This window comes from Toxotes jaculatrix, chromosome 12 (genome assembly GCF_017976425.1).
Source record: "Toxotes jaculatrix isolate fToxJac2 chromosome 12, fToxJac2.pri, whole genome shotgun sequence".
Taxonomy (NCBI): Eukaryota; Metazoa; Chordata; class Actinopteri; family Toxotidae; genus Toxotes; species Toxotes jaculatrix.
In genome coordinates this window covers 25,666,688-25,685,227 of record NC_054405.1, presented here as the reverse complement: position 1 = coordinate 25,685,227, position 18,540 = coordinate 25,666,688, and the positions used below count along the sequence as shown (strand labels likewise).

General features: G+C 45.7%; 1 protein-coding gene and 1 long non-coding RNA gene across 4 annotated transcripts in view; one reads left to right on the top strand and one right to left on the bottom strand.

The window, feature by feature from the left end:
• Positions 1-231: 231 nt before the first annotated feature.
• dbn1 (drebrin 1) overlaps positions 232-18,540 on the top strand; it is a 72,393-nt gene continuing 54,084 nt past the window's right edge. Inside the window, exon 1 of one of the 3 annotated variants that reach the window (XM_041051325.1) lies at positions 232-590. In XM_041051325.1, coding sequence (XP_040907259.1) covers positions 508-590 — 83 coding nt within the window. In that variant the 5' untranslated portion in view covers positions 232-507. The remainder of the gene's footprint in view (positions 591-18,540) is intronic. The other 2 variants (XM_041051323.1, XM_041051324.1) reach the window with 2 other exon arrangements.
• LOC121190523 lies at positions 12,850-16,133 on the bottom strand. Its single transcript, XR_005895001.1, has 3 exons — positions 16,057-16,133; positions 15,198-15,490; positions 12,850-14,382 (listed from the first exon to the last, which is right to left on the bottom strand). It is a non-coding gene; the product is annotated as an uncharacterized LOC121190523 (long non-coding RNA).

Sequence of the window (18,540 nt, the reverse complement as noted above, 5' to 3'; positions counted from 1 at the left end):
GACGACATCCCAGAGCTTAAGAAAACTGGACATTTTCACCAAACAGCTGGCAGATTAATCGGTAATAAAAACAACCTTTTGGTGCAGCCCAGTTGTCTCTGTTTTTCCCTGCAGTTGGATCATTTCCTTCCAGAAATCTTTCTTGGGAATTATTAGAAAATTACAGACCCATAAAATTTCCCCTATAAATGTTTTTCTTCATAACGTACGTTTCTTTGGTTTTGAGACCATCAGTCAGGAAATGATCCACCCTAAAATCTGACGTGGTTTCTGTTGTCTCTCTCTGATGTTTTTGTCCAGGTGTACTGGGTCACTCCTCGGCACTAGGACCCATCAGACCGATTGGTCGGTAATATTTCGGCGCTAGGACCCTCCGGCTCCGTGATCGTCTCTTTGTCTCCACCAGTCAGCGCCTCCTCCTCCTCCTCCTCCTCTCCGTCCTCTCCGTGGGCTCATTCCGTGTCTCTCTCCATCAGCAGCGGTCTGGATGCTTGCAGGGACAGAAACATGGCTGTGAATCTCGGCAAGAACAGACTGGCCCTGCTGACCGCCTACCAGGACGTCATTGACGAGACCTCGGACACCGACTGGTGAGTCCTGCGGCCGGCCGGCCATCGCTGCACTCCCCGCTGTCTCTCCATCTCTTCTTTCTCCTTGTTTCGCTGCGTTGCTCCTCTCTGGGCTTCTCTCGGGGTTTTGTCGTCCGGCTGGGTGCACGCCGAGGATGCGCAGGGCAGGACAGGGGCGCACCGCGCACCATCATCCGCATGAGCTTCATCATCAGACCGGACTGGTGTTAAACTACAGAAATACAGGCCGGGCTTTAAACTCTCAGCAGATTCGCCAGTGCTACACACACACACACACACACACACACACACACACACACACACACACACACACACACACACACACACACTGTTTAGACAGACCAGTTTTATCTAAAATTCGCGGCGCAGTTTCGCCTTTTTCGTAATTACGCGCATTAAGACGCCGGATGAAGCAGTGAGACGGTGGAAGTGACAGTTTTGTTGTTGGAAAACAGAAAGCAGCAGGTTTGTGGCTGTTTGAGCCCGAACCGAGCTGCACTGCTGCAGAGTCAGGAGCAATGTGCGCACTGGGCAAATAATTGAGCGAGCGGAAAGCTTTGTTTCCTCTCAGGCACCTGGAAGCGATTTCAGGCTTTAATGCGGCGCGATGCAGCGGTGCGCCGGTGAGAGCGCGTGCGAGGCCTGGTCCAGGGATACTGAGCCCCTGCATCCCCAAACCAGGGCGGGGAGGAGAGGGGCGAGGCCGGGGGGTGGGAGGGGGAAGGGTGGTGGTGGTGGTGGGGGCGTCCATCATCACTCTTTGTGGTCTTTCCTCATTCGGAAATGGTGCAAGAAGTGGCTGTGAAATACCTGCTGAAACATTTAATAATAAAGCGAAATGATTCCTCATGAAGAAATATTTATAAAAGAATAAGTCAATAAACAATCTGGGTTTGATTTCAAATCAATTCCAGCTAAAGTTGCAAAATAAAATAGTTTCCCTATCGTCCAACTATGGAAACCCAGCTTCATTCAGTGGGATTGTTGCTCTGTTGCAACCGAGGACAAAGACATGACACACACTTTTTAATTTGTGTTTGAAGTAAACCAGAAATAAGCTGAGAATATATATATTTAATAAATAACTAAATTGTGGACCTCCTGGTTTATCGTTGTGCTCAGGGTTTGGATGTGAACCCAGGACAGGAATGTTATAGGTGAATTAAAATGATGTCAAAGAAAAAAAAAAACAGTGCGCTGGGAATTTTATAGTACTGTTAACTTGGTTCGGTGTTTGGTGTTGCTGCCAGAGTCTCCTTCATCCTCCTTTTGTTTGTGTGTGTGTGACAGTTTATCAGCTCTGTTTAAGAAGCCTTGCACTTTTAAAAGTTAATGAAGCAGGTAAAAGCCATTAGAAAAGGTCATATTTGACTTTGAGCAGGACGGTAGCTTTAAAGTTAAACTGTAACCTGCTGTCCTTGATAAGCCAGCAGTCACTACTGTATCAGTATCAACAGTCACCGTCAGAGGACATAGAGGCTTTTCCACCTAACGACCACTGATTTCAGAGTCAGCGCAGGTTGTTCCGTGTTTCAGCTCCGATCCCGTTTTGAGTTGTTTGCAGCCGAACACTCTCAGACACCATCTTCACTGTGAAATGTGAACCTGTGCCATCTGTTGCTGGTCATTAGTCTAAATGAGGTCAGATTGCCTTGAACACACAGGCAGTGCTTCTGCTTTCAGTTTGTGGCCGTCGTGGTTTGAGGGACACGTCTCAGGGCCTCTCTGCCACCAGGGGGCCCTCAGACATGTTTTGCAGTGAAATAATAATAAGTTTTGGGATTTGAACAAATCAGGGCTAAGATTAGTTGATTAATCGATCAGTTGATTAGTCAATGGACAGAAAAACAATCAGCTGCCATTTTGAGAACAGAATAATTTTAAATAATAACTGTAAGCAAAATGCCAAACACCTGCTGGTCTCACTGTTAGCATTTGCGACTTGTCATTGTTTTATCTGATAGTGAACATGTTCAGGTTTCTTGACTGTTGCTTGATTTAAACTGTAATGAGTATTTTTAAAATCAGATCTCTGACCTTCTTGTAGATCAAACAATTCATAAATAATAATCAGATTAATCGATAATGAAGATAATTGTTTCTTAAAGACCTGGAACATGTTTGTGTTCTAACAGTCTGACACTGACTGACCTGCAGTGTGCAAACGTCACTGTTATCTGATAGTCTGGAGCCTCTGTGAACTGTGAACTGTAAAAGTGTAAGTTACGTCTGTCTGTAGTTCGTGTGAGTGAGAGCTGTCTCTCAGCCTGATGGTGGACGTTTCCTTTAATGGCGTCCACACGTTTGGTTTTTCTGTCCGATGATCTGGTGGAGCAGAGACGATGCTGAGGGCCTCAGGCCTGCCCCCGTTTTTCACACTTGAAGAGGTTTGAACAAAGGCCGAGACTTCCAAACACGGCTGACCCCAAACAACATGGGACACCCCCCCCCCCCCCCCCCCCCCCAAATAAAACACCCCCACCCCCTCTGTCCTAATCTGTCTGTTACTGTATCTGTCTGTGAGAGGATCTGATCTACCTCAGTGTCACAGTCACAGTCTGAGTTCCCTCAGGATCAGTTCAGAGACTCAAACACGTCTGGTGTCGAGCTCGTCGACGGCTTTTTCCCCTGGATGGAAAAACCATCGACCAATCAGAGCTTTGCAGGCAGGATTAAAAATCACCACCAAACAGAAACAGAGTAATGGCACAGAAACGGGAACAAGAGTGAATGAAGTGAAACAAGTGCAGAGCTGAAATTATCAGTCGATTCATCGAGTAGTTGATCGTTTTTTTTAATAATCGATGTTCAAGATATTTTTACAGTTAAAATTCCCCAAATTCAAAGGTACTGCTCCTCAAAGGGGAATATTTGAGGGTTTTTCAGCCTTGAATTGGCGGCCATTTTGTTCATTGACAGATTAATGATTTCAGTTATTTTTAAGGGGAAAAAAAAGCCCAAACATTTTGTGGTCACAGCTTCTCAGATTTGAGATTAAACCACGGTAAACTGAATATTTATGGAAGCTCTGATGAACATTTCTGAAAAGGTTCTGGTTTACAGGCTAAATGACGATCAGTTAATAGACAAAATAATCATCAGACTAATCGACGGTGAAAATGATCTTTAGCTGCAGACCTGAACAGGATGAAGAACCTCGTTGATGGAGATAATTTCAGAGATTCATCAGAAAAATCTCTAGTGTAAATTCTAATTTCCCTGCAAATGAAACGCGCTCTTAATTTTAGAAGGAATTAGCTTTAGGCTTGTAATTTAGTTTTTCTTCTTCATTTCCACCCGCTCGTCATCGTCTTCTTGTAAAGGTTGGATTTCTGTCCTCTGCTGCAGCAGCAGAATCAGTCAGGAAGCTGTTTCTTCATCAAACACAAAGCTGCAGAGGTTTATTCATTAATTACATGACGTCCTCGTGTAACGTGCGTCCCCTGTGAACAGGCCTTATCTCTGCCTCGCTCACTCACACATCAGCAGTGTCATCCTGCCGCCGCGCAGCTCGTTTCTCAGGCTGTGAGCTCTGCCTGACTCTCTCCATCGCCCGCGGTGGACGTGGACATGGACATGGCCGCCGTGACCGGCTCGGCCCTCCACACGCCATTAGCTGTGAGTGGTTGAGAGCAGGCTGCCAGGCCTGAAGTGATAACAAGCAGGAAGGATCCAGATGACGGATGAGTCGGCCGTGTCCTCAGGTGAAACTCTGTCTCTCCTGATGACAGGGAGAATGATCCTGTCGAGGACTCTGTTAGGTTTTCCTCCAGCTGAACCGTGACTCTCTGAATCTCTCGGACGAGGGACGAACCTGCCAGATCAGTTTGGAAGTGAGGCATCGTTTGATGAAAGAATGTTATGTGAACTTGTTGAGGTCTTATTATTTTCATTCAAGCGTGAAAACCTGATGCTAAAACCAGCGTTTCCTGTGAAGCTTGACTTGACTTTTCCTCCAGTGCAAACGTAAAGTTGACATTTTCTCCATTTTGTCCTTCGCTCACTAAGATTAGAGCAAGTTTCTCCGGTGCAGATTAAACTTTCTGTGTGTGTGATCTGAATTTCATCATCTGCCCGTGCAGGCCGTCTACGCAGACACCCAGCGTGGTGTAAGCAGAACTGGGTGCCCTGTTTCAGGGCATATCTGGGCCTTTGCTTAGCTTGTTGACCTCATGTTGTGTGGTGAGCCGGTTCCTACGACAACAGGAAGCGTTAAAATAAACCTAGAAAAAGATGAGGAGGAGGCTCAGTCTAATGCTGAGCCAAATAATGACATCAGTGTTGAAACATGAAGGCACGGCACAGTGAGTGCAGAGCAGCTCTGAACGGTGCTGTCAGCTTTTACACTGAGAGGACTGAGCTGTATTCACTGCCTCAGAACAATGCAGGCAGTTAAACTCACACCAATCCAGATACAGTCGGTGTTAAAATGTTATCTGTGGAAATACAGGTGACATACGAAGATGTGATTGACTTCACAGCCTGTTATCGTCGTTTCATCTGGTGCCTGAAGCAGAAAGAAGAGAACGCCGGCTCTTGAACCACAAATGTCAGACTGTAAGGTCTGTGAAGGTGACGCTGTGAAAAGGGCAGTGAGTGAATCAGGGTTATCCAATATCAAACAATCTGCAGACGCTCAGGAATGCAGAGCGCTCTGTGGCTGCTGATTGGCCGGAGGCCGCTGTCACATGACCCCGTGACCCCCCTCCAGCTGTTTGAGGAAGCCATTACCTGACGAGTCACCTCTGAGAGGCCGACAAAAGAAGAAAATGGTGGTAAGAGGAGCTGAGCGGGAGGGTCGGCGAACTCTGAGTCATGTGTGGTGAATTGAAGCCCTCAGACGAAGTAACCTTCAGGTCTGGGACGTTTGTTCGTTTTAGTTTTTTTTTGAAACGCTAACAAACCAGATTCTGTTTCTTCATGCTCAGGTTTTTTAATTTAGTTTGTTTATTTACCCCTGGGAAAGCTGTGTGTTCCCCCTCAGGCCTGGATTCAAGGTCAGTCACCCAGTGACTCTGCCTCAATGAACACTGGGAGGTTTCACAGTGATAATTTAAGTCAGTTCTTCTCTCCGCCGTAGAGACAGAGAGAATTGATGACAAGGAGCAGTGACGCAGTTCTGGAAGTTCACAGCAGAACAAGTCAACACCAAACTTTCACTTGCTGTGAAACAATAACAGAGCCGATCATTTGTTTATGTCGAGGACCAAAGCGGAAGTTAGAGCCAACCAGTTACTGTACAGTAAAATCCCCGGTGACCGCGGTTTGGAGATCACCTCTTACCGGCCGTCGACCTTTCCTGACCCTCGTCCGAGAAGTTTTAGTCACCTAAACCTAACCAGACCTCGACTGCAGTGAAAGCAGATCAGAAAACACTCATGAGTCATTTAGGGAAAACATTTACAGATCAGCTGGTGCAGTGTACTGACAGTGAAGTCATGAAGTCAAGTTCCCATGTGCTCCGACACCCAAAAGGCTCCTCCGACAAAAACGAAGAGGGAGTTTTTACACTCAAAGGTCAGTTTACACCGCTCAGCCTCTGAAAACAGGCGTGTGATGTCTTCTGTGTTTTCGAGTCCTCCGACCTGAACAAGACCATATGACTGGAAGATGCTCCTGAAATATTCCCATTCCTGTTATAAATGACAAAGAAAAGCATCAAACTGTCAGTTTTTTGAGTTTAATTTTCTGTCGGTGAATGAATCAACGTGTCGTGTTTGTAGCTGTAAAATAAAGAGAAAAGGTGATCTGAGATCCCTCACATGACATTGTTTGCTAGTTGCAGGTGACAGCAGCTCGTTTGATATTTATGCTTTAATAAAATAAAGGAAAACATCCCTGTTATTTTAGGCTGCCGTGCTTCACAGGATGAAATCCGCTGTGTCATGTTGTAATTTCCAGTTAGACTCACAGCAGTGATTTAAATGGGAAATAAAGATGATGAAATTGTGAGCGTCCTCCCCTCTGAAGTCTCAGCTCCCATCAGGCTGCACTGATTATTCTGTCTGTTGTAGACTTGTCGGTGCCAGCGAGAGACAAACCACGTTATTAATGGATTGAAAATACAGAGAGATGGAGAGAGAGAGGGACATTTTCCAGTCAGCCTCATGTTTCTAATGGTAGATTCTCCTTCGGTGTGTCCTGATCTGCCCTCAGCAGACAGGAAGCAGACAGGAAGTCTGCTCGGACCGATCAGATGTGTCCAGGTTTGACCTCTGACCTTCTGAATGTGTCCTCTCATTGCTGTCTCTCCGTGCTGTTCCTCCTCGTCTCTTCAGCGTCGGTCTCGGCTCTGCAGTTGTTCTAATTTAAAGCCACTGAAAATACGAAGCTGCCTTGAAAGCAGCGAGTCGCCGTGTTGTGTTTTTCAGGTTGTGCGGTCTCTGCGCCACCTGCACTCTCTCTGATTAATATAGAACAGGGTCAGTAGCACAACAGGAAGAAGAGGCTTTTACTTTGATCATATCTGCTTTGACATCGTCTCCGTGGACAGTTCATGTCCTATGGGACTTTATCCTTTTCTTGACTGTTCACTTATGTCAGTTTCATTCATTCTTTTCTGTATGCAACTTAAATTCAGACTTGGATTGATGAACAGTGTCTTTTGTCTGCCTGTAACCTGCACGGCTGCAATTAGCATCAAATAATTTACCACTTTTTTCTTTTAATCTCCTTTTTGTAAATTTCCCACTTTGGCCAAAGCAGCAACGCTCCGAACCCAAAGTATTCCGTCTGTAGTGATGTGATCTGGGGGAATTGGAACGTTCAGCGAATAGTTGCTGATGGAAACGAATGGAAAGGTCGAATCCTGAGCATTTGTCTGTCGTGTCAGTGTCAGTGAGATGCAAACAGCTGTTCAGGACCTTTAATGCTCTGCTGATCCATGCAGTTGTCAAACAGTCATGAAAGGGTCAAAAATCCACTGTACATTTTTGTGAAGTTAATTATTAGCGTTGCATCGACTGGTCGTTCTTCCTCTTTCTCCTCCTCCTCCTCTCTCACTTCACTTCATGTCGTCATGCAGTTTTCTGAAATCTGTTTTTTCTTTCTGACCTTCCTCCGGCAGTTGACGCTTATATTTGTGGTTTGTTTAGCTGATGATCTTATCTACAGTGAGATGTGGTGACTGCTGCACTGGGATCAGCTTAAATAAACCGTGTCACTGACATTACATGCAGCCAGCAGTGGCAGTATGAGCAGTCTTAAGGATCAGGCCAACAGAGCAGATCCTAGATCTAAAAGTAGAAATGCTGGGTAAAGGGAGAGGATAAAGGACACAGAAGAGAGTGGACCTCGTCTCTTTTAAGGCCCCGTCCACTGGATGTGCTGTGATCGGAGGATTTGCTCGCAGCGGCAAAATAAATCTGAGTGAATATTTTGTGTAGAAATCAACTCTTTCTCCGTCCCCTGTGATAGTAAACCTGATATCTTTGGGTTTGGACTGTCTAACAAACAAAACATCTGAAGACATCACCTTGGATTTTGGGAAACTCGATAATGGAGGCCGTAACCTTCAGTAAATGTCTCAGAGAAAGGAGAGACTGCAGGTCGGACGGCGGCGTGTCAGGCCGAGGTCACCGTCATGATGAGGAATGAGGAGGGTGACGTTACGCTGCGGTCCACACCATGAAGCCAGCAAATCAAAACCAGACCGGCCTCGGGCTTTACAGGGATAAAGATTTATTCTGAAATGTTCCTCAGCAGACACTTGACATATGGAGGGAAAAGTTACAGCACTGACTCTGGAAAAACTACTTTCTTGGTATTGTTAGCGTTCCACCCTGACAGCAGTGACCGCACTCAGCTGTAAACTGGGATTAATGGCTTGTGAGTTGGTTAGAAACAGTGCAGATAACCTGTGGACAGTTTCTCTGTTTTTTACTTTCAGAGGAAAAAAAGAATCGTCATGAAAAATGTCTGCACGGCAAGATACGAGTCGCACTGTGGAATTGTTGTTTTTATAATTATTATCCTGTCATTTGGGTAAATTGACCCTTTAAACGCGTTCACTGTGGGGAAAGTTAAGGGTAAAGTTACCTGTTAATTTAGGCTGTGGACCTGCAGGTTCATTAGAGCGTCCTGCTGCAGCTGTTTTCAGTACTGAGGGTGTTTCTGACCCCAGACACGTGAGTGGAGATGATGCACCGTGTCGGAGCGACTCGCTCCAGGCGGGCTCGGTGGTTAACTCCCCAGAAGGCCACAAATAATGGAGGTTTTCTGTTTGTCTTGTGCGACGTGGAGCTCTGTAGCAGGGAGGTCACACAGCTGGTGACTGATGCAGCAGACTGCACAGAAAATTACTCTTCATCCACAGCTGGTTCATTTTTCATCTTTGAAACTGTTCTGGGCTTTAAATAACCAGGAAGGGTCTCTGTTCAGACTTGGCTCTGTTGCCAGTGGTGAGTGGCTCTGGATGTTTTCAAAGGGCTGTGCCTCCAACAAGAGCTAAATAAGATTTACAGATTGTATTATCGTCTGTCCTGGTAAAACTGAAGGTCAGTGCACTGACTCCAAACTGTCCTTTGATATTTTTAAATTTACCTCCGTTCTCACTGGATTTCGTACGTTTAGGTTTGTTTTTGTGGCTGACCGATGACGTGGAAGCGTCACAGTACACCTTCTGTCTTCCTTTCAACCCCCGAAAACGATGCTCATATTCAGCTACTTAGCAAAAGCCTGATATTTGTGGTTTTAAGTGAAATATCACATGCTAACATGCTAAGCTGGGATGGTGAGCATGACACACATTATACCTGCTAAACATCAGTGTGTTAACATTGTCACTGTGAGCATGTTAGCATGCTGGCATTAGCATTTAGCTCAAAGTACAGCCTCACTCACAGCTGCATATTCTAAGTCTTGTTATCAAGGTGAACCACAGGAAGTTGTCACACATTCTGGGGCTCAGGAGGAAAAAGGTACGCGACTTTTAAAATACTCGAACACAGTAATCGATCGAAGTGAGTTCCACTTCAACCAGGACAATCTATAAAAGCCCTTAGAGCCAAATGAACAGCGCTAAGTCCTTTTTATAAAAGTGTTGAGTCGGTGACGTGCAGTGAAAGTCTGTCAGGCCGAGTGTCGGGCTGTCATTTAGCTGCTGCAGTCAGAGGTTTTGAGTTCAACAAGAGGGAGCCTGCAGTTGTTACCTCGCAGCTTCTCTGAGTTCTTTCTTTCATGTGAATCATTTGCTCTCTGCCCTCACAGTTTCATAGCAGGAGGGAGAGGAGAAGGAGAGGAAGATTAAACTGGCCAGAAAAGAGAAGTCTGAGCAGCTTTAGCTTCGCTTTCACACATACGACGCATTTCAGTTCCAACCAAACTCACAGGAAACAAAGGGAAGCTTTCTTAGAAAGTAAATTAAATTGGTTTGAGTGGAATCTTTGAGTGCTGCTGATGAGCGGTGCAGGCCTTTTTCACAGCTCAGACATTTTGGCCTCAAATAGCAGGAGAAACTCAGGTGAGATACCTTCATTCTTCAGGTGGCTTCTTTTTTCTGACCAACAGTCTGAAACCCAAACTTTTTCCGTTTACTGACATTTATGACAGTGTTGGCGCACATTAACTGTAAAAGCTGTGCTCTGAGGTAGTAAATGGAACATGCAGCACTGTGAGCTCTCAGTCAGGCAGCTCATGCTGTATTTGTTTGAATGAGCTCAGCATTTCCGTCTAATTGTCTAAGTTCATCTTCCATCTGGTGAGTTTGCAGTTTCAACATTAAGTATCAGAAGTGGGATCCTCTCGTGGGTCTGAACACGTGTACTCGTGTACTCGTGTAGTTGTGTAGTCGTGTACTCGTGTAGTTGTGTAGTCGTGTACTCGTGTAGTTGTGTACTCGTGTACTCGTGTAGTTGTGTAGTCGTGTAGTTGTGTAGTTGTCTTGGTTACTTCAGTCAGCTCAGATCTGGAAATGTCACAGTTCTTTGCTTTGGAGCAAAGAAAAAATAAATCACAGCACGAGTCAGATTTAGATGAACAGGCTGTTCGAGTTAATCAAGACATCTGCCAAGTGTAGTACACGACATACACATGATCACAAATACACACTTGTACACATACAGTGCACACTTACAGGCTGCAGTCAAACATTATGCCAGTTCAACAGAAAAGAATCATACAGCTAAATTAAATCTCCTGAGCTCGGTTTTGGCTCCGAGATTGGACACAGCTCAACATTTATTAAAACAAGGTGTTGTAGATTCTTTAGTCAGGTGTGACCCTGCAGCCATTCCGTTCAGTTTTGGGGACAGTTTGGACAAATTTGACAGTTTTTTCAGCAGGAAACTCAGAAACCAAGTCCAGCGTCAGCCACGTATCGTAGAGCCTTCGTAAAACGATGATATGTGTCTAAGGCTGATTCATCCACGGCCCTGACACTGAGACGAGAAGAGAAGATTGTGTGATGACTGTGTGAGGCGAAGGAAAGCTGTGATTACAAGTGTTTTTAGTTGGTTTAAATCATTCTCAAGTGTGTGTCTGTGTGTGTATCAGCCTGGAGTGAGGTCTATTGTGAGTCAAGGTAACACAAGACTTGTTATTTGACTGAGTCAAGGCTGTTGGTGAATAAAAGACTAAAGCAGGCTGCTCTGAATGTGGAGCTTGAATTCTCGGCTGCTGGTCTTTTTCAGTTTCTCACCTACGCCTTTGATGTGCTTTTTTACTGCCAGATGTTGGCAGCTGTGTCCTCTGGTGATCCCGGTCTGCGGAGGACTAACAGTGGCTACTGTACACTCACATACACACAAATAATTCAGTCATAATGGGATCGAGGCAGTAATTAGACAGAACCCATAAAAACTCCGTCCTTTAATTATGTTGGTGCACTTACTGTAAACCCATCCAGGAGCAGGCGCTCTGTGCCTGTTAGACATGGAGACACTTCAGATCCACAGATTATTAAGGTGCTGTTCAGACTAAACGTCTGGTTGAGTCTCACTGAAACACACAGCAGCTTCTGCTTTGATTTTACTGGGACATTTTGCTCAGTTAGCAAACGTTACAGTGATTTTTCTATGTTCTCGTGTTTCTGGTGTTTTCATGCCAGGAACAGGTTTTAAACTAAAGAAACTCCGGAGCAGGAGTTTGGACCTGGAACTGAATCGCTCAGCTCCTCCTGTTTTTAAACCCTGATGGCAGCTGTGACTCTGTGGGACGACCTGAAGCTGCTGCTGCCGGTCTGAGCTCTGACTGGATTCAGATTGGAAGTCAGTGCGGTCCAGTCTCCGCTCCCTGTGACCGGGCCCCTCACCTGACCTCTGGGCTGAGCGTAATGGTTTCTTAAACCAGTTAACCTTTAAGCAAAGTGGACTTTGACTGGAACTGTATTTCGGGATGTTGACCTCTGCAGCGTCTGCTGTTCGAGGAGGAAGACGACAAAACAAACTTTGATTTTTCTTCTTCCATTTTTCTCCACCTCCTCTTCATCCCTCCCCGTTTCTCCTCCTCCTCCGTTCTGTCTTTTTCTTCTCAGATTCCACTTTTTCCTGTGATTTCTGGAGACGCCCCCTCACCCTAAAATCCTCCCGTCTCTTTGTCCCTCATGTCCCTCTTCATATCTCTGTTCCTTTTAAATTGTACCTGGAAACGCTGAAGCAGTTGAAACACTCTGATCGTCTCTGTCTGTCTCTCTGTCTGTGTAAACAATGGACGGAGGGACAGAGGCCAGTGTTTGTCCCCTGACCTCTGAGTCACACCGACACCGCCTGGGACTGTGAGACAACATGACGATTATCTGTGTGTGTGTGTGCGATTGTTTTGTGTTTTTCGTGGTCGGCGCTGTGTTGTCCTGTCTGGACCTTCATCTCGAAGACAAACCACAAACTCACCACAGCTTGGCTCAAACTAAAACCCCAAACGAGCGTTTGTAGATGAATTCTGTTCCGTCCTGTTAAAAAACTCCGTGATGACAAACGAGGAATCTGTAAATTAGTGAAAACACAAAAAGCCGACTCAGACGTTTTCTCCCCCCAGATTTACGTTCTGTGAATTATACTCTGTGCTCAGAGTTATTGTGGTAAACTTTGACCGCACACATCACTGAGTGAAACTGGTTTTAAGTGAAGTAGAATTGGCTGAAGTGTGCGTGAACCTCTGAGACACAAAAATCTGTGACAGAAAATCCAGAACTTATGTTTGAAAATGAAATACCAGCCAAGAAAAAGCCAAATTTAGATTTCTGGGTTGATGAAAGAACTTTAAAAAAAAAAAAAACTTGTTTTGTGTTGTGATACATCGTGCACTGAAATATGTGCCCAGCATGTGATTGAAAAAAAACATCAGGTGTTTCTGTGCGAAGCAGCTCCCAAATACACAAATGAACCACAGAAACAGGGAAGTAAACGCAGAAGTGCAGACAGTGATGGGGGATGGGAGAGGGGAGATTTACTGGGAGCTGATGAGGATTTGGGAGAGGATAGAAACTGAAACTAGTGGCTAAAGAGGTCAGTGGAGGGAGGTGTAAATACTGAAGTGCTGTCGACAAGAGGCCAAATCGGCCTCAGTGAGTGTGTATGGGGATGAGTAACAGTCAGTGTGTCCTGTAAAAAGCCAGAAAAATCTTTGGTTTATTCATATCCTGCGTTTATAGTTTTTCTTTTTAGCTCCAATACAAATGTCATAAAGTAATTAAACTTAAAAAAAACGCTTCTTATAAATCAGCACAAGTTTATTTTCCATCTGTAAAGTGTCAAACTCATCTTTGTCACAACTCTTCCAAAGATCAGACGGATGGAACCTGCAGTACGGTTTGGGCTGGATATGCAGCGTAGTGTATGATCTGTTTCTCTTTTTAACATGAACTGACAGTTTACCAGCCCACTCGTGTTTGGTGAGGAATTCGGGGACCAGTGGATTTGGTTTGGGGGCTTTATCAGCCAAAGCTCTCTGCCAGGCTCATACTGAAAATCTTCTAAAACCTTTCACCCCTGGCTGTGAAGATTAGACTGGGATTTTCTGCTCTGGCTCGGGGACTGTATCTTTGTGATGTTCAGTTTTCTGTCCTGTGGGACTCAGACTGAGATTTCTTTGGACTGGCAAAGAAAAAACTGTTCAATCTGCGTCTCCGGCCAGAAGCTGGAGAACAGTTGTGAGGAATTTATTGTCTGTGTATGAGAAGTATTATCCGTCTGTGTCTCTCGCAGTCCGGCCACATGAAGCTGGACCAGTTTAAAGCAGTTTGAACTGCATTACCTCTGTGAGCAGGAGACAGAAGTCAGAGGGTTTACAGTGAAGCCTGCTGTGACATTAACTGTCCACATGGAAAAGACAGATTTACTTTATTCTGCAGCTTCTTCGTCCTCTGGTTGACTAAAAGCAGAAACATCTCTATCTCTAAAACTCAGACTGTGCTGAACCCCAAACAGTCGAAGTTTGTGGTCCTTCACGACTTGCACAATGAGAGGGAGGAGTCAGAGACAGACCGGCGAAGACGGCACCTGAGGTGTCACAGAGTATGCTGTACAGCAAAGGTTTTTTCCTGAGGTATCAAAGACACAGAACTGGGGAAATACATGAGATAAAACCACATCTCATCGTGTTCGTAGATGTTTTTACAGAGCTGGACTCGTCGTGGTCCGTCCCAGAGGCCGGCTGTGGTAGCAGGACTCGTCGTGGTCCGTCCCAGAGGCCGGCTGTGGTAGCTGGACTCGTCGTGGTCCGTCCCAGAGGCCGGCTGTGGTAGCAGGACTCGCCGTGGTCCGCCCCAGAGGCCGGCTGTGGTAGCTGGACTCGTCGTGGTCCGCCCCAGAGGCCGGCTGTGGTAGCAGGACTCGTCGTGGTCCGTCCCAGAGGCCGGCTGTGGTAAAGAGGCGAAAATTCTTTTAAACCTAAAAAGCATTTCCCTCATTAACCACTACTATAAAAGAGATATCTGTGAAGCTGATGACAGAAGAGTGAAGTTTAAAACCGCGATTGTAAAACTTTCTCAAAACCTAGAAAAGTGTTTTTTATTGTTTTTTCAGTGTAAAGTCAGCGGAGGGGAGAGGAACTGCCCCCAGTCTCTGAGCTCCTTAAAGTCACCGTTATCAAGACTTCAGGAGTTTATCAAGCTAAATTTATCAAGCTGAAGGCAAGAGCTGGACGTGTGTGTGTGTGTGTGTGTGTGTGTGTGTGTGTGTGTGTGTGTGTGTGTGAATGAATAGCTGTTGGCAGAGCCATTATTCAGCTGAATTCTCTGGTAAATGCTGGTTTTCTGTGACATGGAAACAAAACAGATCCTTTAGTTTTTTTTTGTGACCATGCTAATCTGAGCCGGACGTTTTACAGTGTAAAAATAAACTGTTTAATGGTGACAGTGTTTCTACATGACATCAAACCATCAAACCTTTTTTAATGTGATCATACTTTACCTGCCCTGTTCTATTTAAAGTCTCAGGCGGCAGTTTGTGATAATCTGAGTGTAAGGGATTTTTTTCTTCTTCTTCTTTGGTAAATCCAGTCCTGTATCTCAGACATCAGAGTGAACAGCTGTGGAAACTGTGTGTGTGTGTGTGTGTGTGTGTGTGTGTGTGTGTGTGTGTGTGTGTGTGTGTGTGTGTGTGTGTGTGTGTGTGTGTGTGTGTGTGTGTGTGTGTGTGTGTGTGTGTGTGTGTGTGTGTGGTGATGTCTGACCTGGCCTGACCCTCAGTGTGGAGCTGTCCCAGCTGTTGGCTGCTAAGTGGCCACAGAGAATTGTTGAGAGCTCTTAAATCAGTGTGTGTGGAAGCGGAGGAACAGTCCCAGCTGTGGACGGTTCACAGAGTCGAGCCTCGCCCGTCCAGCCCGCAGCCGTTTGGTTTTTATTGTCCTGCGAGGACCTGAGTGGAAAACGGTCAGCAGCTGAAATCAGCCTCTCAGATGTTTACACCACTGTCAGAGCTGGAGTTTGGGTGTAGACAGATGATGCTCGTTCCTGTCCATGTGTCCTGCGTTAAAAGAAAAGCTGTGAAATGGTTTTCGTATGTTCAGGAACACACATGGACACTGTACTGTCACATCAGTCTTCACCCTGTGATGGATGGATGGTGAATTCCAGATGTTAGCTGGCCACACCCATTTTCCCTTCAGCTTCCTCTTTTACAGCCTCGGAGCATTTTGCATTTATCAAATCCTGCTTTGTGGTTCTCACATTTTACAGGACAGGTGACGTGTTTGGTTCATTGGTCTTTGTGAATAAAATGAGATTTGATGAGACGTTTGCTTTATGCAGAGGTTTTCAGATTGTGAGGGAGAGCTGAAGGGGGGGGGGGTGAGCAGGTGTGGACTGCTATTTGCGTCAAAGTCATCCTCCTTCACAGAGTCAGTTAAATTTGAACACGCAGATATGACAGAAATATTTTTAGATTCAGTGTGGAGGACGTCATTATCTCCGATGTCGTGTATAAACATCCACAAAGATCACAGAGGAGAGAGACCTTCCCTTTTCAGTGCTGAACTTGCGGTGTCAGACATGGACGGCCCCTCGCTTAATGAATACAAGTATTTTACCAACCTGGAACTGGAGATTTAAAAGTCCTGTGCCTCTGCAGTGAAGATGATGATGAGGATAGGAATGATGGGCAGAACTATGACTTAGCAAAAAAAAAAAAAAAAAAAGACCTGAATCTTTCCCCTCAGAAAACGCTCCTTTGATGACTGAGGAATGATAAGCAGCTTTTCAGCCTGGTCTTACGTATAAAGACTCTCTGCCCCTCTGCCCCTCCTCCTCCTCCTCCTCTGATGATGATGATGATGATGATGATGATGACGTTATCTGCCACAAATTGCTGTTAAAATGGCCTTACATGGGCGCAGTTCACCAGCGCTGTTTTGATCGGAAAGCTTGTGCCCCCGGTCACACACACACACACACACACTCAGAGTCCACCTATCACAGTGCGATCGGTTCCTGGAAGAGAAGTGTGTGTGTGTGTGTGTGTGTGTGTGTGTGTGTGTGCGGCCTGCTGACCGAGCAGGCCGGCCGCCCCCTCCCTGTGTTAACAATTACTACAGAGTTGTTTACTTTCCGGAACAGTCTCTCTTTCCATGTGATCGCCCTTTAGCTGCAGCGATAACGACAGACGAGGTGGTCCTGTTTATTCTGATCGCTTATTGCTTTCAGCGATGTCCTAAATCTTTTCGCTGTAACCGAATCGTCGTCACCAGGCTGAACTGAGACTGAGAGACGAGCGGGATTTGAACCAAACCAACCACGGCTCTGTGTTTGAAGAAGAGAAGAAGTCCAGAATACACATGAAATTTGCAAATAATTATTTTTATTGCTAACAGATCCCCTCATGTCCCTTAATTTTCACATAATAATGCTAAACTTCCAAGGAGACGTCTTCAAAAGTCTTGTTTTGTCCAACCAACAAACCTGAAACCAAAACCTGAAGACACTGTGGATCAGTCAGATGACAGACTGAGACCTGCACCCATCTACCGGCAGAGAGAAAGCAAAAAGCAGGAAACCTCAAACACAGCAGCTGTTGGAAATAAGAAATGAAATGTTTTTTAAATAGACGCACAGCAGCACGATGTGTCGACACTTGTGCGATGTTGCTTGGGTTCCAGGTTGACTGAAAGCTGACACTTTGAAATGACCCTGAACTCAGCGAGCTTTCTGCAGGGGAACCGAAAAATATTCCTCCTCTGTTTCTCCAGCTCCTTATCGTTTTCATGCGTTTCTGTTGTTGCCCACGCTCCCTCCCTGACAGGTTTCTTATAGCGTGTCGATCACAATCAAATACAAAGATCGACGTGATAGAAGACACCAGAAAGCACTGAGAGTAAAGGTCATGACCTTAGGGTTAAGTTACATGTGTGAAGGGGATCTGAGCTCTGTCTCAGGACTGTGTATGTGATGCAGGTCTTCAGTGTCTCCAGAGAAAGCTGTGTGATTAACGTCCACGGGTTCAGTCAGTGGCTCTTTAGCCTGCAGGCTCTAGGCTGAGGTAGCCACTGCTAGCATAACACACCTAAATCTCAGGCTGAACTGTTGCCTTGCAGCGTTGCATTGTGGGTCCGTCAGCGTTACTGCTAAATCGGAAGAGTACTCTTTGAAGGGGCAGTGTTTGTGGGGGCAGTGTTTGTGGGGGTACTGGTGAGCAGAAAGTCCAGTAACAGATCCGAGCTTTTGTTGGGCTGCAGTAAAAGTTGAGTCATGAGTGTTTCTGTCGCTGGTTCTTTCCGTTTTCTCCTTTCAGTGTTTCCTGTGAATAAATGGTTTCTGATGGTTTCTCTTATGACTCCCAGATTTAATTATTTCAGCTTTGTTTCTGAGGAAACGCGTTTCATTTGTTAGTTTGGTTCTTGGCTATAAATACTACAATACCCATGAGCCTCGGCAGCTGTTGCCATGATGAGGAAGCAGTTCAGAGGCACAAATTGGAGCAAGAGTGACTGACGCAGAATTTAAAAGTGAATCGATTTAAGCTGCAGATTGTTTTCTGGTTTGTACTCCACACAGATTTAAGCTCTGCATGACTCAGACATCCACCTTGGTCATATGAGCCGAGTGTAGCTGTGAACGCGATCATGACACCTGCAGGAGGTGATAATGAGAAAGCGTGCGGCAGGATTCAGGTCCTGGTGTTGGGGTTTGGTTTGAAATCCAAACTGTGATGCATGTGAAGTGTCTTCATTGTTCCGTCTCTGCACCCCCCCTCCATCGACCTGACTCCCCTCCTCAGTCTGTCACAGAGGCGTCAGCCTGCGTGTGATTTATCAGAGGCTCGGGGAAGCTCTGGGATCACAGCTTCCTGTTTCTCAGCTCTGTGGCGAACAGCACTGAGAAATTCCCTGGAAGGTTTGTGGTCCCTGCTGAGCTCTCTCTCTTCACCTCTCTCTGTATTTTCCCGCTCCCCTCCCTCCTCTCTTCGTCTCGTATCATTATCCATCTGCGTCTTCCTCATCGCCTTCCTCTCGCCTGGCTTAATTTCCCCTGTAATTAGATTCAGATTTCTCCACGTCTGTCCGTCTGTTCTCCCTCTCTCTC